This window comes from Haemorhous mexicanus, chromosome 3 (genome assembly GCF_027477595.1).
Source record: "Haemorhous mexicanus isolate bHaeMex1 chromosome 3, bHaeMex1.pri, whole genome shotgun sequence".
NCBI lineage: Eukaryota > Metazoa > Chordata > Aves > Passeriformes > Fringillidae > Haemorhous > Haemorhous mexicanus.
In genome coordinates this window covers 45,336,242-45,348,940 of record NC_082343.1, presented here as the reverse complement: position 1 = coordinate 45,348,940, position 12,699 = coordinate 45,336,242, and the positions used below count along the sequence as shown (strand labels likewise).

The 12,699-nt window shown below is 40.5% G+C and overlaps 1 protein-coding gene across 1 annotated transcript in view; it reads left to right on the top strand.

The window, feature by feature from the left end:
- PCNX2 (pecanex 2) overlaps nucleotides 1-12,699 on the top strand; it is a 151,677-nt gene that overhangs the window by 103,856 nt on the left and 35,122 nt on the right. The window contains exons 24-25 of the mRNA XM_059841608.1: nucleotides 6,527-6,585; nucleotides 8,961-9,176. Coding sequence (XP_059697591.1) covers nucleotides 6,527-6,585; nucleotides 8,961-9,176 — 275 coding nt within the window. The remainder of the gene's footprint in view (nucleotides 1-6,526; nucleotides 6,586-8,960; nucleotides 9,177-12,699) is intronic.

The following is a 12,699-nucleotide window of genomic DNA, read 5'->3' as shown; positions in this document are numbered from 1 at the left end:
TAGGGGCAAGCTGAGGTCCAGAGTACTAAACCTAAGCCTTACATTCAAGGAAATGCTTATTCAAGCCACTTTTGTCAAAATGTGAAAAGTGGTAAAGCTGAGACCCAGGAGGAGATGTTCAGCAAGTGTAACCATTCTAACCAAGGTGAAATGCTGTGCACAGGCAGTGGCAGGGAGCAGTTCATGCTGCAGCATGCTTGGGTCTTGGTTGTCTCCTGATACACAAAGGTATGCACTGGACCTAGGTTGCCTCGGGGCTTGTAAGAGCAAAATGTAAACCATCTCCTCTTTCTGAGATAGTGCAAAATGTAGAATTGTGTCACCATTGCCACTGAGAATTGCCTCTGAGACTTCGTGCTGGCTGGGACTAGGTAAATACTGGATGAAAGCTAGTGGGATTTTTTTTTTTTTTCTTTTAAAGTCCTTTGACCAGCAGTGTTTGCTCTCAAAATATCAGAGATGTTTTCAGTCTGAAGAGTACTACAGAGGATACCGAGATGAATGTTGTAAATTATTAACATTCTCAACAGTTCTTGCAGTAAAAAAAAAAACAAAAACCAGAGGTATTGAAAGTTATCCCTCTTTTAGATTGGATTTTGTACAACTGCACAGTAGCAGTAAGACTTTTGTTGTTCTTCAGCGTAGTGTCACTGATGCTGCATTTGCACATTTACAAATGGAAACTGTAATGTCTTGGTTAGCTTCTGTTTTGCCTCCTTTCATCTTTTGTTGAGAAATATAGATATGGAAAACCCTGTAGTGAACTAAAGTAGTATTTCTGATACAGGCTTTCTTTGGAAGACCAGTCTTTGTCTGTCTTGTATTTCCTCATACTTTCTTGCAATCTCTTCCTTCTAATTTTATTATTTATCAGTCACATTGGGTCTGAAACTGAAAATTAAAATATATGAAATATATGGTATTTTAATATTGCACACTGAAAAAGCGTAAAAACAGTTTGTTATTAGCAGTAAAAAGTATCAAGAATGAATTCTGAAATACCTTGTTATCCTTTCCTCCTTTTATGATATTTAAACAATGTTTCTCTCTTTGTGTGGAGTAAAGGAGAAAAACATCTTGGCCTCATTTGCTGAAGCAGCTCCCAACATTTGTTTTGGTTTTGTTGTTTTGTTTTTTTTTTTCCCCTTGTCTGTTCTCACTCTCTCTGGTGAAAACTTCACCAGGATATTTCTCATCACCTCCTTTCTACTCTCCAGCTCCTTGCAGTTTCTCAGGCTTTTGCTGCTTTACACATGGGCCCATCAGTGCAGAGCCCAAGTGGATCAGTCCTGGGGAGCTCTTTGCCCAGGGCTGGGCTCAGTGTAGTACCTTTCCTATAAAGTTTGTGTTGGCTCATGATGGGAACAACAGAAGAATAACACTCATGTAGCACTCATATGTACTATTTCAGATACCTGTGTTTGTGTAATGTCATTAACACATTTGCTTTTAAATTAAAAGCACTTCTTTCAGCTGCAGCCAGCCAGGTCCAGCTGTGAAGCAGAATCCTGGGTTAAACCCCATCCTTAGAGGAATGTTAGGATCCTGACCTTTTTTTACATCCTCAAGAGTGCACACAAAAAAAAACTCTGCACAGTTGCATTATCTTTTCACTTACAAAGCTTATTCTATTGCATAGTAAAAAATAACCTGAAGACAGTAATTGAATGTCTTTTAAAAGAAAAAGCACACTTAGACAAGGGGAAAGAAATTAAATAAGACAAAAGCAGGAATAATGGTGACATTTTAGTAAAATATTAGTGAGTATTTTAAAGTACACAGATGCTTAAATCACCTGGTTTACAAATAAGGGGTGAATTCCCCAGCTAAACCTTTGAATGTCAGAGCACTAAGGTGGGCTGTTTAACCTGTTTGGGCACTCAGCTTTCGATCTTGAGTTCACACCTCAGATTTTCGTCCCCCTTGCCTTAGAAGTACAGAAATTTCCAGGCATTTGTTGGAATATGCCAAATAAACGTGCTGAGCCATCTCAACAGATGACTCTGGTTTTAACACCCACTTAAACAAACAACAGCAACAAACAAAACCCAAACCAAAACATCAAAAAACATTTAAAAAAAAAACAAAGCAAAAACCCAAACAAACCCAAGAAGCCTCAAAATCAGTTATAAAAACCTTTTTAAGGAAGTAAAGAAACCCTAAGAACAGGAAGTGTTATTGATAATAAGACCTTTCTATGTTTTAGAAGGATGCTTTAACAGAGCTGTCTTTAACAACTGGGGCCGTTCATACCTTAGCCCTCCCCCGGTTTCCTAGTGTGCAATCAAAGCCACTTTTTATTGTTGTTAGATGAAACAATGGCCCAGTCAGGGAAGGAGAGAAGGAAGAAAGCATAAAAATAAAAATCACAGTGAGTGATCAGGAAGGAGAAATTGCTTTCATTTTTAAGAGATCTCTCTTTCTTAATGTGAGTTAAACCCAAGTTTATGTTCCATGCAGTTGCCCAGAAAATTTGGGCAGGGTCACGCACGAAGGGGCTGTCAGCCCTTGCTGTTAAAAGCACACTGAAATCATTCTGTCTTTTAGATGAAATTGATTTAAAACTACTTCAATATCCTTTCTCTTCCAATTAATACCATTGTTTTTACCTCTGGTGTCCTTCAAATACTGATGGGTGCCTGCTTATTCTGCCATGCCATTCTCCTCCTGCCTCACATTGTAGACAACTGCTACTGTCTTTTTAATGCTAAGCCTTTGTTTATAGAGACAGCAGCACATGAAAATACTGAAGTTTTTTTTTCCAGATTCCCATGAATAATCATAGGGCTGCAGCACTTAAAGTTTCTTTTAAATTTGCCTGTTAGATGTCATCGAGGAGTGGATTAAAATTCATTGGACACAAACAAAGGAAAACTTTGGATCAACCCTAGAAAGGCATCTCTGCCTCTCCCAGAGGGAAACTGCTTTTCTTTGTTTTCTTCTCTTTCAAAGTAGAGATCTTCTACACAGCAGGAATCCTGGAAATCTTGAATTTGTGTTTTGGGGGAAAACTCAGCAGCAGCAGGGCAGATAGAACAGCTGGAATTTCATTTTGATCTTCTAGAAATAATGATTCATTTAGCATCATCAAATCAGCAATGATTTATTTATTTTCCTCAATTACCTGATTCTCAATATACTCTGTTTATTCCCCAGACTGCCTTGATTCCTCTCAGCCTTTTTTCTATTTTTCTAAGGAAATAGGGAAACTAAGTGGGAGAAGAAGTTCTTTCCGGGCAGTATGTTTGGGAATATGGGAAGTGACCTATTTTTTTTGCAAAAGGAAGCAATAGTTTTAATGACATGAACAGTGCTACACAAACCAGTGGGTTATCTCAGTGTCCATGTAAATGGGGAATTAAAAGAGACAGATATTTCAGGAACTAAGCAGGATGTTGACTTTGAAATTGCTGAAGACTCAGCTCAAGACAGTCCAACACAATCACTTTTTCTCTAGGGTAATTGCTGGAGGAACTCTGCTTGGTTTGCATGGAATAATGCAATTCAGGAAGAAATTCAATTACTGAGATAATTATCACATTGGATGAGTGGTAACAACCAAATATAGAGTAAGAGGCCACTGGAGGAAAGCCCAAATCACCTACTAATCCCAAAAGTTCACAGTGAGAGGTCCTGTTTCAGAAGTAAAGGTGTTGCTGGTTTGATTGTTAGGTGTAGTGGATTATAGTTTAATCCAATGCAAATTCCCATTGCTTTCAAGAAGATACAAACACAGCTTTGGTTACTAATAATTGTAGAAGACTTTTAAAACCCAGAATTGATTACTGGACAGCATTTATTCAACTAAGCCGAATTTCAGCACAGAAGTTTGCTCTATAAAGTTTGCTTTTGTCTATATTACCCTTGGTCTTAAAAAAATGAAATAAAATTATGCCTCATAATAGCTGTATAAAGATTTGAGCTCTAGTTGTATCTGAAAAGGTAAATTCTTGTCTCATGTCCCAGGGCTCATGTTTTAGCTGTTCAAACAAAGCCTTGATGGGGCCTGGTTTTATTTTGTTTTGTTTGGCTTTTTTTGTTTGTGAGAGCCGTTCTCCTTCCTTCCCTTTTTCCCAGTCAGGCTGCATCATTTGAATTGTTGTGTCCCAAAGCACTTGTCATTTTCCCTGATTGTTTCATGCATCTTTCTGTCAAAATAAAAAATAGGGGCAGAGGGAGGGGGGAAAGAAGTAGACCCAGAGCTGCATGCTGGGCAAAAGGATTCCTGTTTATTATAGATTAGAATTTTCTGAAGTACTGGTTGATTTTATGGGTCTCAATAAGCCTCTACAACAGAAATGGTAAGAAACCGGGGTAAAGAATAGTATTAACTTTTACCTTACACTACCACACTGATTTCAGAGGCACTGAAAGTTAATAAAGCATCTCATAATCTTAAAACAAGCATTTGGAAATCAGCAGTGCTTCTCTGCTGAGAATAGAAAATTGATTGAATTCCACGACCTGATGTTTATGCTTACTCTTGCATATGCAGGTGGATATATATCAGGGTGAAAGAATTCTGACAACCTTTTTAAAGTAAAATGATTCTTTATAATCTGAACTGCTTAGAAGGCACTTCCCCCCAGTGTCATTTTCTGTTGAATAGGAAATGATAATTGCAGTTCCAATGAGCAGGGCCAACCAGAAGCAGAAAGGTAAATAATACCTCCAATAAAATGTTAATCTATGTAGATAATATACTAATATTAATTACAAATCATTTTAATTAAGATTCTTATTTTCTCAATCATACTTTTTGCAAAGTAGAGAATGTGCCTTTTTAAGGAAAAAATCACTTGCTTTTGGTAGGAAGTAAAAATAAAGCAAATCTGTTCCTCTTCTGTCTCCCACATGGAAACCTGGGTGTAATTTTCCTGTTGGTCAGTTTTCCACAACTTTTCTGGGGAGGCTGTGGGGAGTGGATGAAAAGACTTGGTAACATGTCAGTGGCATCCTTCTCCCAGTTGGATTTAGCATGAACTTACACACAAAATCCTGGAAACCGCTACTGAGTCTCTGCTGTGTTTCAAAGACACCATTATCTTTACACCGTCCTTTTCCAGTGTTATTTAAGCTTTTTGAAATCCTCCCTTAGAAGTGATCCCTCTTTGGTGCCATCTTCCTTGGGGCACGTTTGCAGTTTCCACAGTGAGTAGTTAAGTTCAGGCTGTGGAGGTTGACTGGCCAATCCCCAGCCTGTTCAGAATCTCCTCTGCGCCCTGTGCTCCCCACACCGTGAGCCAGTCCCTAGCCAGTGCCACCCAGCCATGCCAATCTCACTGCAGTTCCACCAAGGACACCCTGAGGGACACGCCTGGGTGTCTCCCTTGGATCCCATGCCAGGAAAAGTGGTGTCGTGGCTCTTCTCCCCTGTGCTTGCAGGTCTTTGTACACACGAGGTCCTTGCCACTGTCACACGTGACCAAATGCTGACTGCTCTTTGGGCCTTTTCCTGCTTTTGCTTTAATCTTGTTTTCCAAGGAATCAGAGATCATATTTGCATATTTGATAGACAGGTCTTCTGTTAAGGCTAGTGATTGAGGGCAAAACTTTTAAGGCAATATTTTCAATGAAGTGACCTGAAATCCTTATATACCCATGCCAGAGCAGCATTTCAGGGAAATTGATGTTTACTATAACATTTTTATTAGCCAGAGTTCCACCTTTATTCCAAGTACCCTTGGGTGCTTGGGAGGTGCTTTGGACTTGGTGTTAAATATCCCTACTCGCCGCAACAATCATTGTCTTCTGTTTAACACATGCTGGCCCACAGTGATTTAATCATTCCTTATTTTCTGACTTTAATGGTGTCTTTTGTTATTGTTAGTAGTAAAAGCTCAATCCAATCTATCTTTTTAGTTGCTTTCTCTTTTGTAATCATTTTTCCTGTGTTGTTTATATTCCACTGCTGCAGTGAAAATTCTGAATAGGGAATGTGCCATTCATAAGGGTGACAAGGTTAGTGCCTGGATGAACTAAGGCCCTCTAATTTACTCTTTTTCAAGCAATAAGAATGACCAGGGACTCTCCTGTTGCTGCCTAGCTAAATATGAAACTAAGTAAAGTATTTTTGTATTGTTGTTTTTCCATAGACGGTAAACACCCACAGAAATGTTTTCACCCAAAGAAAACTCCTTGAGTCCAGCTGTTTCCCTTAAGGCTTAGAAGGAAAGAAAGTCTGAATAAATATTCTTTCTGTTCATTGTTTTGGTCGCACCTGGCTGATCTATTTCTGGAGCCAGTGCAATTATTGAAGTACATAGTGTTGTGTTAGATGCCAAATTCTGAATGGACTGTGCCCCACAAGAAGGGAAATGGGCAGAAAGAGTGTGCTGATAAGCTACGATATCAATAGCAGTACTGACCTGAAATAACTGTCTAAGCCTGATGAATGGATTAGTGTGAACTGCCTAATTATATAAACACAGAATGAAGAGATGTGTTAAAGGAAAAAGGTGGGTTTTGTGGGAATTGTTTAATTAAAAAAAAAAAAAAAAGGCTGTAAACGTGTCTTTATTTTCAGCACCAAAAGATCAGACCATTCCAACACCAGACTGGCAATTCAGATCGAAAAGGATGCAGGTATGGCTTGGGAGTTTGGGTGTCTTGCTTGATTTGCAAAATGTGATGTGTTTACACTGGTGAGGCTTTGCTGGGAAAGCTGAAGAGATGCAAAGGGTTTAAATGTTGTGTGTACAAACCATAGCATTTGAAATGTAGCAGAGCACCAGTCTGAGTGGTGTGACCCCATGAGTAAATTTACTGCTCAGTTATGTGTAGCTGATCAGACAGAGAGCTGCTGGGCTGCCAATTGCCTGGTTAATCAGAACATTGGTGTTTGTGTGGAATATGCAGCAGGCACCCTAGCTAGACTCAGATGTCAGCTGTGGGCAGGGAAAGATTTGGGGAAAAAAGCAGCAAGTTATTAGTGCCCCTACCACTGAGCAGTTTGGGCTGACAGGTATCTCCTCTTCCCTGGAGAGAAACCTTTTTGAGAGGGGGGAGAAGAGAAGTTGGAAAACTTGCAAGAGGAGGAAGTAGGAAAGATGGTGGGCTGCTTTGCTGGGTATCAGTGCATTAAATGAGCACCAATCCATGCAAAGCAACTTCCCAGGCCAGTGAGACTGGGGAGTGAGAGCAGTTTTTGGCACATCAGTGGACCCAGAGAACATCTGGTACATCAACTGACACTCTTCAGTGCCTGGTGGGACAGAGCCCTTTTTGGAGGGAACTGATACCAGTGTCTCTTGCCAAAATCCCATCCCAACCCAATGAGAGAGACCAGAGTTTCATATATGTGTTCTTCCACTTTAGTGTTCTGTGGCCAATTTAATCTTGCCACTGAGATGGCAGGGGTGGTATTGGGAAGTTGGACATTTACATTTTAATTATTGCTGGTTTACCCCCCCCCCATCCTTTTTGTCCTTATCCATTACATCAGTAACATGAACAAATACGTCTTCAAGCAGAAATTGATGTAATCCAGGGTGTCCAAGAAGGCAAGAGAGTTATTAATAGTTTGAAGCATGAATGGTGGCTTTTAATTATTTCTCATTTAAGGCAAGGAGCTAAGATTTTTCCTAAGGCCCTTTTGTCATCTGATAGCAGTGACCTTTAGCATTATTATGTATGCTAATCAGTAAATTATGTTTTAAACCCTGTAGCACAAGGAAAGCATTTCTTTTGTGTATGTGCTTAAAAGACTCATTTTTTGACTTGCTTAAATTTTGACCAAATACACTCCAGAAGGTGCACAGGTGAATGTGTCTGCATGGACATGGGCACACACAGACAAACATACCAGGGCTGAGTGTGTAATGGCTATGGGCACAAAAAGCAGTGTAGTTGCAGGCCCTCCCCTCCTCTGGTGTCAAGGAGCAATTTGTAGGGGAAGCCATAGCCTCTGCAAGCATCATCTTCTGGGTTTTGTCTTCTCCATGTAAGATCTCCTCCTAAATTTTTGCTAACAAAAAAATGCATGGCTGCCTGTACATCAGTATCCACATACACTCCCATGCATACAAATACACCTACAAGATGTTGGTTTGTACATGTATTTGTGCACCAGCATTTTAAGAGTATTGAAGGTGGGACACTGATGCACTACAGAAGAGAAAAGCAGTTCTATTGTCAAGCATATATTATGTTAAAAGAGTACAAGCACAGGGCAATGCCATGTTGGATTGTGTGGCACCATGATAGCATTTGTGGAGGGTTCAGTTCCTTTCACAAATCACCATTATAAAGTGCTTTTTTAAACCCAGTTAAAGGCCATAGAGCTTTAAGAGATTACACTTCTAGATTGTGATGGGGTGTTGTTCACCTGGGCATTTGGTCCAAGCCATGTGTAATTGAACAGCCACTATTTTATAATTGGTAGCAATTCTGGTGATGCATGTTTCATGCTTACTCAGTATACTCAGTAAACTCTTTTAAAGTGAATATCCTCATCTTGAGTACCAACAGATTCTTCATGGACAAAGCCTTGAAAAATTCCCGGAGGACTAGGAGAAAAAAATCCCAACAAAATTATTGGTGTCTGTATAACCAAAGTATTTGAAAATCTCTGAAAAAACATTCAAATTTAACAACATGTACTGAAGTAATAATGATTTTTTTTGTTTCTTTACATTAAGAATAGTATATAGACATTAACTTAGCATTGCAGAGACTTTTAGTGGAGCGAAGAAATTCTTACTGTTGTAAATCATGGAGGTTATTTGACTGAGTCTGAAATATGTGTTATCACTAATGTGATCTTATATCTACAATATTGCTCATATTAACCTGATTCTTGGAAGAGCTACCTAAGAAATGCAGATTGTGTAAAGTATCAGGAAGATATCACCTAGCCAGAGGAAGCAGATTTAAGTCGGAATGAAAAAGAATATAAAATGTAATGCAGAATGGCTTTGTATAATTTTGTTTTTAATAAATGTGTACTGCTCTGGTTGTAGGAAATGATGACAATAATCTCAACTCCATTTTTTATGAGCATTTGACAAGATCTCTGCAGGAGTCTCTTTGTGGAGATTTGATCCTGGGCCGCTGGGGAAACTACAACACAGGAGACTGTTTTATTCTGGCATCGGATTATTTAAATGCCTTTGTGCACTTGATTGAAATTGGAAATGGCCTTGTCACCTTTCAGCTCAGAGGGCTCGAATTTCGAGGTAAGGATCCGTGATGATTTAAATAGCAACAAAACCAGCAATAAATCCTGTCTGTCTTTTTAATCTATCACAACTCTACAGTAGGACCTAGAGTTTGAGGACCTTTCTCTTTCTACAGATACTTGTCTGTCTGAAAGCTTGGTACTTTGTGTCATTATATGAATGTTGCTTTGAAATCTAGATGTTAAGAAATTTGGAGCCATGTTCTGCAGTATCATAAGATTTCCAGAAAAAAGGCTTGCTGAGTGGTTTGCTTGGTTCACAGATCTTTTGAGTAATGCTTAGTTACATTTTCAGATTATTTATTTTCCTCCTTGACTATGAAAATTGGAGTTGTTCTTAAAATTTTTCAACCCAAAAAAACCTTGTCTTTGGGAAACAAACAAAAAAAAGAACCAAAACCAAAACAAGACCCCTTTGATGGAAAATATCCTGTGTCAAACCATGCAAGAAGCCAGTGCTGAGATGGTCTCTGTCACACTAGAACAGCAGAGTATAATCAAGGTGACTTTTCAACAAGGTTGAGTGTGAGAAAATAAGCGACAGGCTGGCTCTTGGAATGCACTTAAGTGTGGGAGGATTAGACTAGGAAATAACATGTGTGGGCTGAAGTCTTGACTCTGTGACAGACTCCATGTAGGATGTTGAACAGGTTGTGGTGAATGCTTTATGTTCACTTTCCTTCCTGTGTAGTAGGGATGAAGATAACACTCTTGTGTCCTCAGCAAAGTTATGTGGAAAGAAAACAGTAAATGCCTGAAACAGCTTGGCATTGTAGTACCTCATGAGATGCCTATTCAGAACAAGTGCAAATTGCGAGGAAAAACAACTGGAAAGGAAGAAAGATCATTTGTTTATCAGCCTTATAATTTCTTGTTGTTTATGATGATTGTTGAGGAATACATGGTCATGCACATGTGGTTCTTAGGCTTGCTTCAACTTCCAAGAGATCTGGCCAAGTATTCTTGTATTCATCTTCTCCTTCGGCGTCCCCAAGGTGAGCAGTGGTGCTGCTGTGTCAGGGATAAGTACTTGCAATCTAACTTCCAAAATAGATCTTTGCTGATCATTTTTGTGTTAAAATAGTTCAGTGTGGGACTTGAAATAAACAGAAGTGAGAAATCTCTTTCCCAATTAAATTACAGGAGTTTTGTGAGGTGGTTTTTCTTTCTCCTTGTGCAGTTGCCCCTCACTGAGGGTCTCTCTCTATCATCACCGTCTCCAGGCAGTAGAAGTAAAGTGAATGTTGGAAGCAGATGAAAACATATGAGAGGATGCTCAAGCCATGTGCTAGCTGGATAAAAAGATCAGGGCCTAGCAGACAGGCATAATGAATTGGAAGTTGAGTGGGGAACAACTGGATAGTTGCAAAGGTTTGGGAAGACTTTCTTTGATGTTGAGCCAGGATCATTCACAGCCACCAAATGCTGTTTGGCACTTGGATCTGAGAGCAGAGCTCAAACATTGCAGTGTGCCACCTGTCGAGGTATCTCTGTATTCCCTAAAATCACAGTTTAAGTAATTAAATGTGTCTGAAAATTGACCTTTCCATGCAGATTGCCTAATGCTGTTCAGTGTTAATTAACTGTAGTTAATACTGTTTTACTTTGTGAATAGATCCAGCATGTCTGCCAGCTGCAACAGGTCTTTAAATTCAGCTGGGGCTGAGCCCCACAGCCTCTCATGTCTTTCACAGAGTTCTCAAGAGGAATATCCTTTTTTCAGTCTTTCTTGCACTCCTGAGGGGGGAGGCTGGCATCCTGCAAAGCAGTACCTCTTTCTTACCTGAGTCTTGGATGGGCCTGGACCAAGACAGCAGCAGCAACTGAACTGGAAAGTAATGCCAATTACTGGAGGTGGAAAGGAGTGGGGAAATGGTGGTTTCACCTAGATTATCTCATCCTCAGTACAAATCTAGTCCCCTATGCCTCCTCACCCTCAGAGTGTCACTAGGGGAAGAGCCTGCTCAATGCTAGAAGAGGAAGTAGTAGGAAATAGGAGAAAAATGGACTCTCTCTTCTCTGAACCCACTCAATAATCCTATTTCAAGAATATGACAATATTTGTGGTTATTTTGTGTCCTCACAGACAAGGTATGTAGGGAAGTTTTCTCTGTTCTTCAGAGTGTGTGGTAGAGGAGTTGTTATGGGAACAGAAACTAGGAGTGTGTGCATTGCAATTCCATTGTTTGGCCTGGAACAGAGAAGCCATGTAGTGTTGGATAAAGGAACTTACCTGAGATAAAACCTGCTCAAACATGTGCTGTGCCCTGTGAGAGCTGAACCCCACAGACTGTGAGGAATGAGTGCCAGAGAAATCACACAAATTACAAGCCTGCTTAAGAATGGAGTAGGAGAAGCAAAGGAGCCCAGAGGGGAACCAAGCACAAGCCTGATAAGGATGCCTGGATCTGATGGAAACTATAACAAAAGCCTCATGGACACCAACCTGTGAGCAGATAACCTGCTGTGTGCCCAGCAGAGACTTCCTGGGGTGATGTACTGCCACCAGAGGGTTGTTTGCATCTCCAGGTAACCCGTGAGGGCTGGTGTGCTTTAGATAAACTGTGCTGCAGAACTGTGCCCTTCCTGTCTGTGGTTTGGTCCTTCTGCCAACTAGGAGCTGGGCTGCTCTGGTGGGGCTGCAGGCCACAGCTGTGCCTGGATACTCAGGCATTAGTCTGAGTAAAAGGAGCCAGAGGGGCTGACCTGAATGCAGAGTTTCTTAAGGGGATGAACCAAGGCCATTCAAAGGAAGTTGTGTGAAAGCTGAGACTGAAATTCTGCCTGGGAAGGCATTCTTTGCTCCTTCCCTTGGACAGATTGCTGCCCGCAGGGGCAGGAAGGTAGAGCAGGCTTCCATCAGGCAGCACCAAGAGACATCTCCTGTGTGGACTGGGCTCGTTCTTCCCCATTTCAAATCTTGCAAAGGGCTGGTGAATACAGCCTGAGTACTGAATACAAGTAGGGGTTTTTTCTGCAGAAGTGAGAGAGTGTATGGAACTGCCCTGGAAGAAGCTGATGGTTTACAAAGTCAAGCAGCAGCTATTAAGCACCAGACTCTGCTTTGGGCATCCTGCATTCCTATTTTTAGTTGTCTGGTCATGCACTGTTTTTTACAGGGGACCCTAATTCCTTTCATTGTAGAGAATGGTTTCCCACAAGGGGGAGAAAAGGGCTAGAGGAGGAACTTGTAATCTGTAATTTCTGAGCTTTGGCTGCTTCATTTCAATTTCAAACAAGTAATTTTAATTGAGGGCCCCAAAAATCTGCTGTTCCTGAAATAGGAAATCTGTGTTTGCTTTGGAAATGAGTGAATCACAACAGTGTTCTCTGTGACTGTTTTATGTTTATGACTAAACCAAAAGCAATATTTGCATTGTGGAGCTCTGGATTTTCCTATGCCTGTTTCTTGTTGAGGTAGCTGAAAGGCTGTGCTGGCAGTACTGGTAGTGCCCTAAGAAGGGGTCACAGAGCCTTCTGAATTTAAATGTAGGAGGAGGTATTTGCTGCCCCCCCAGTTT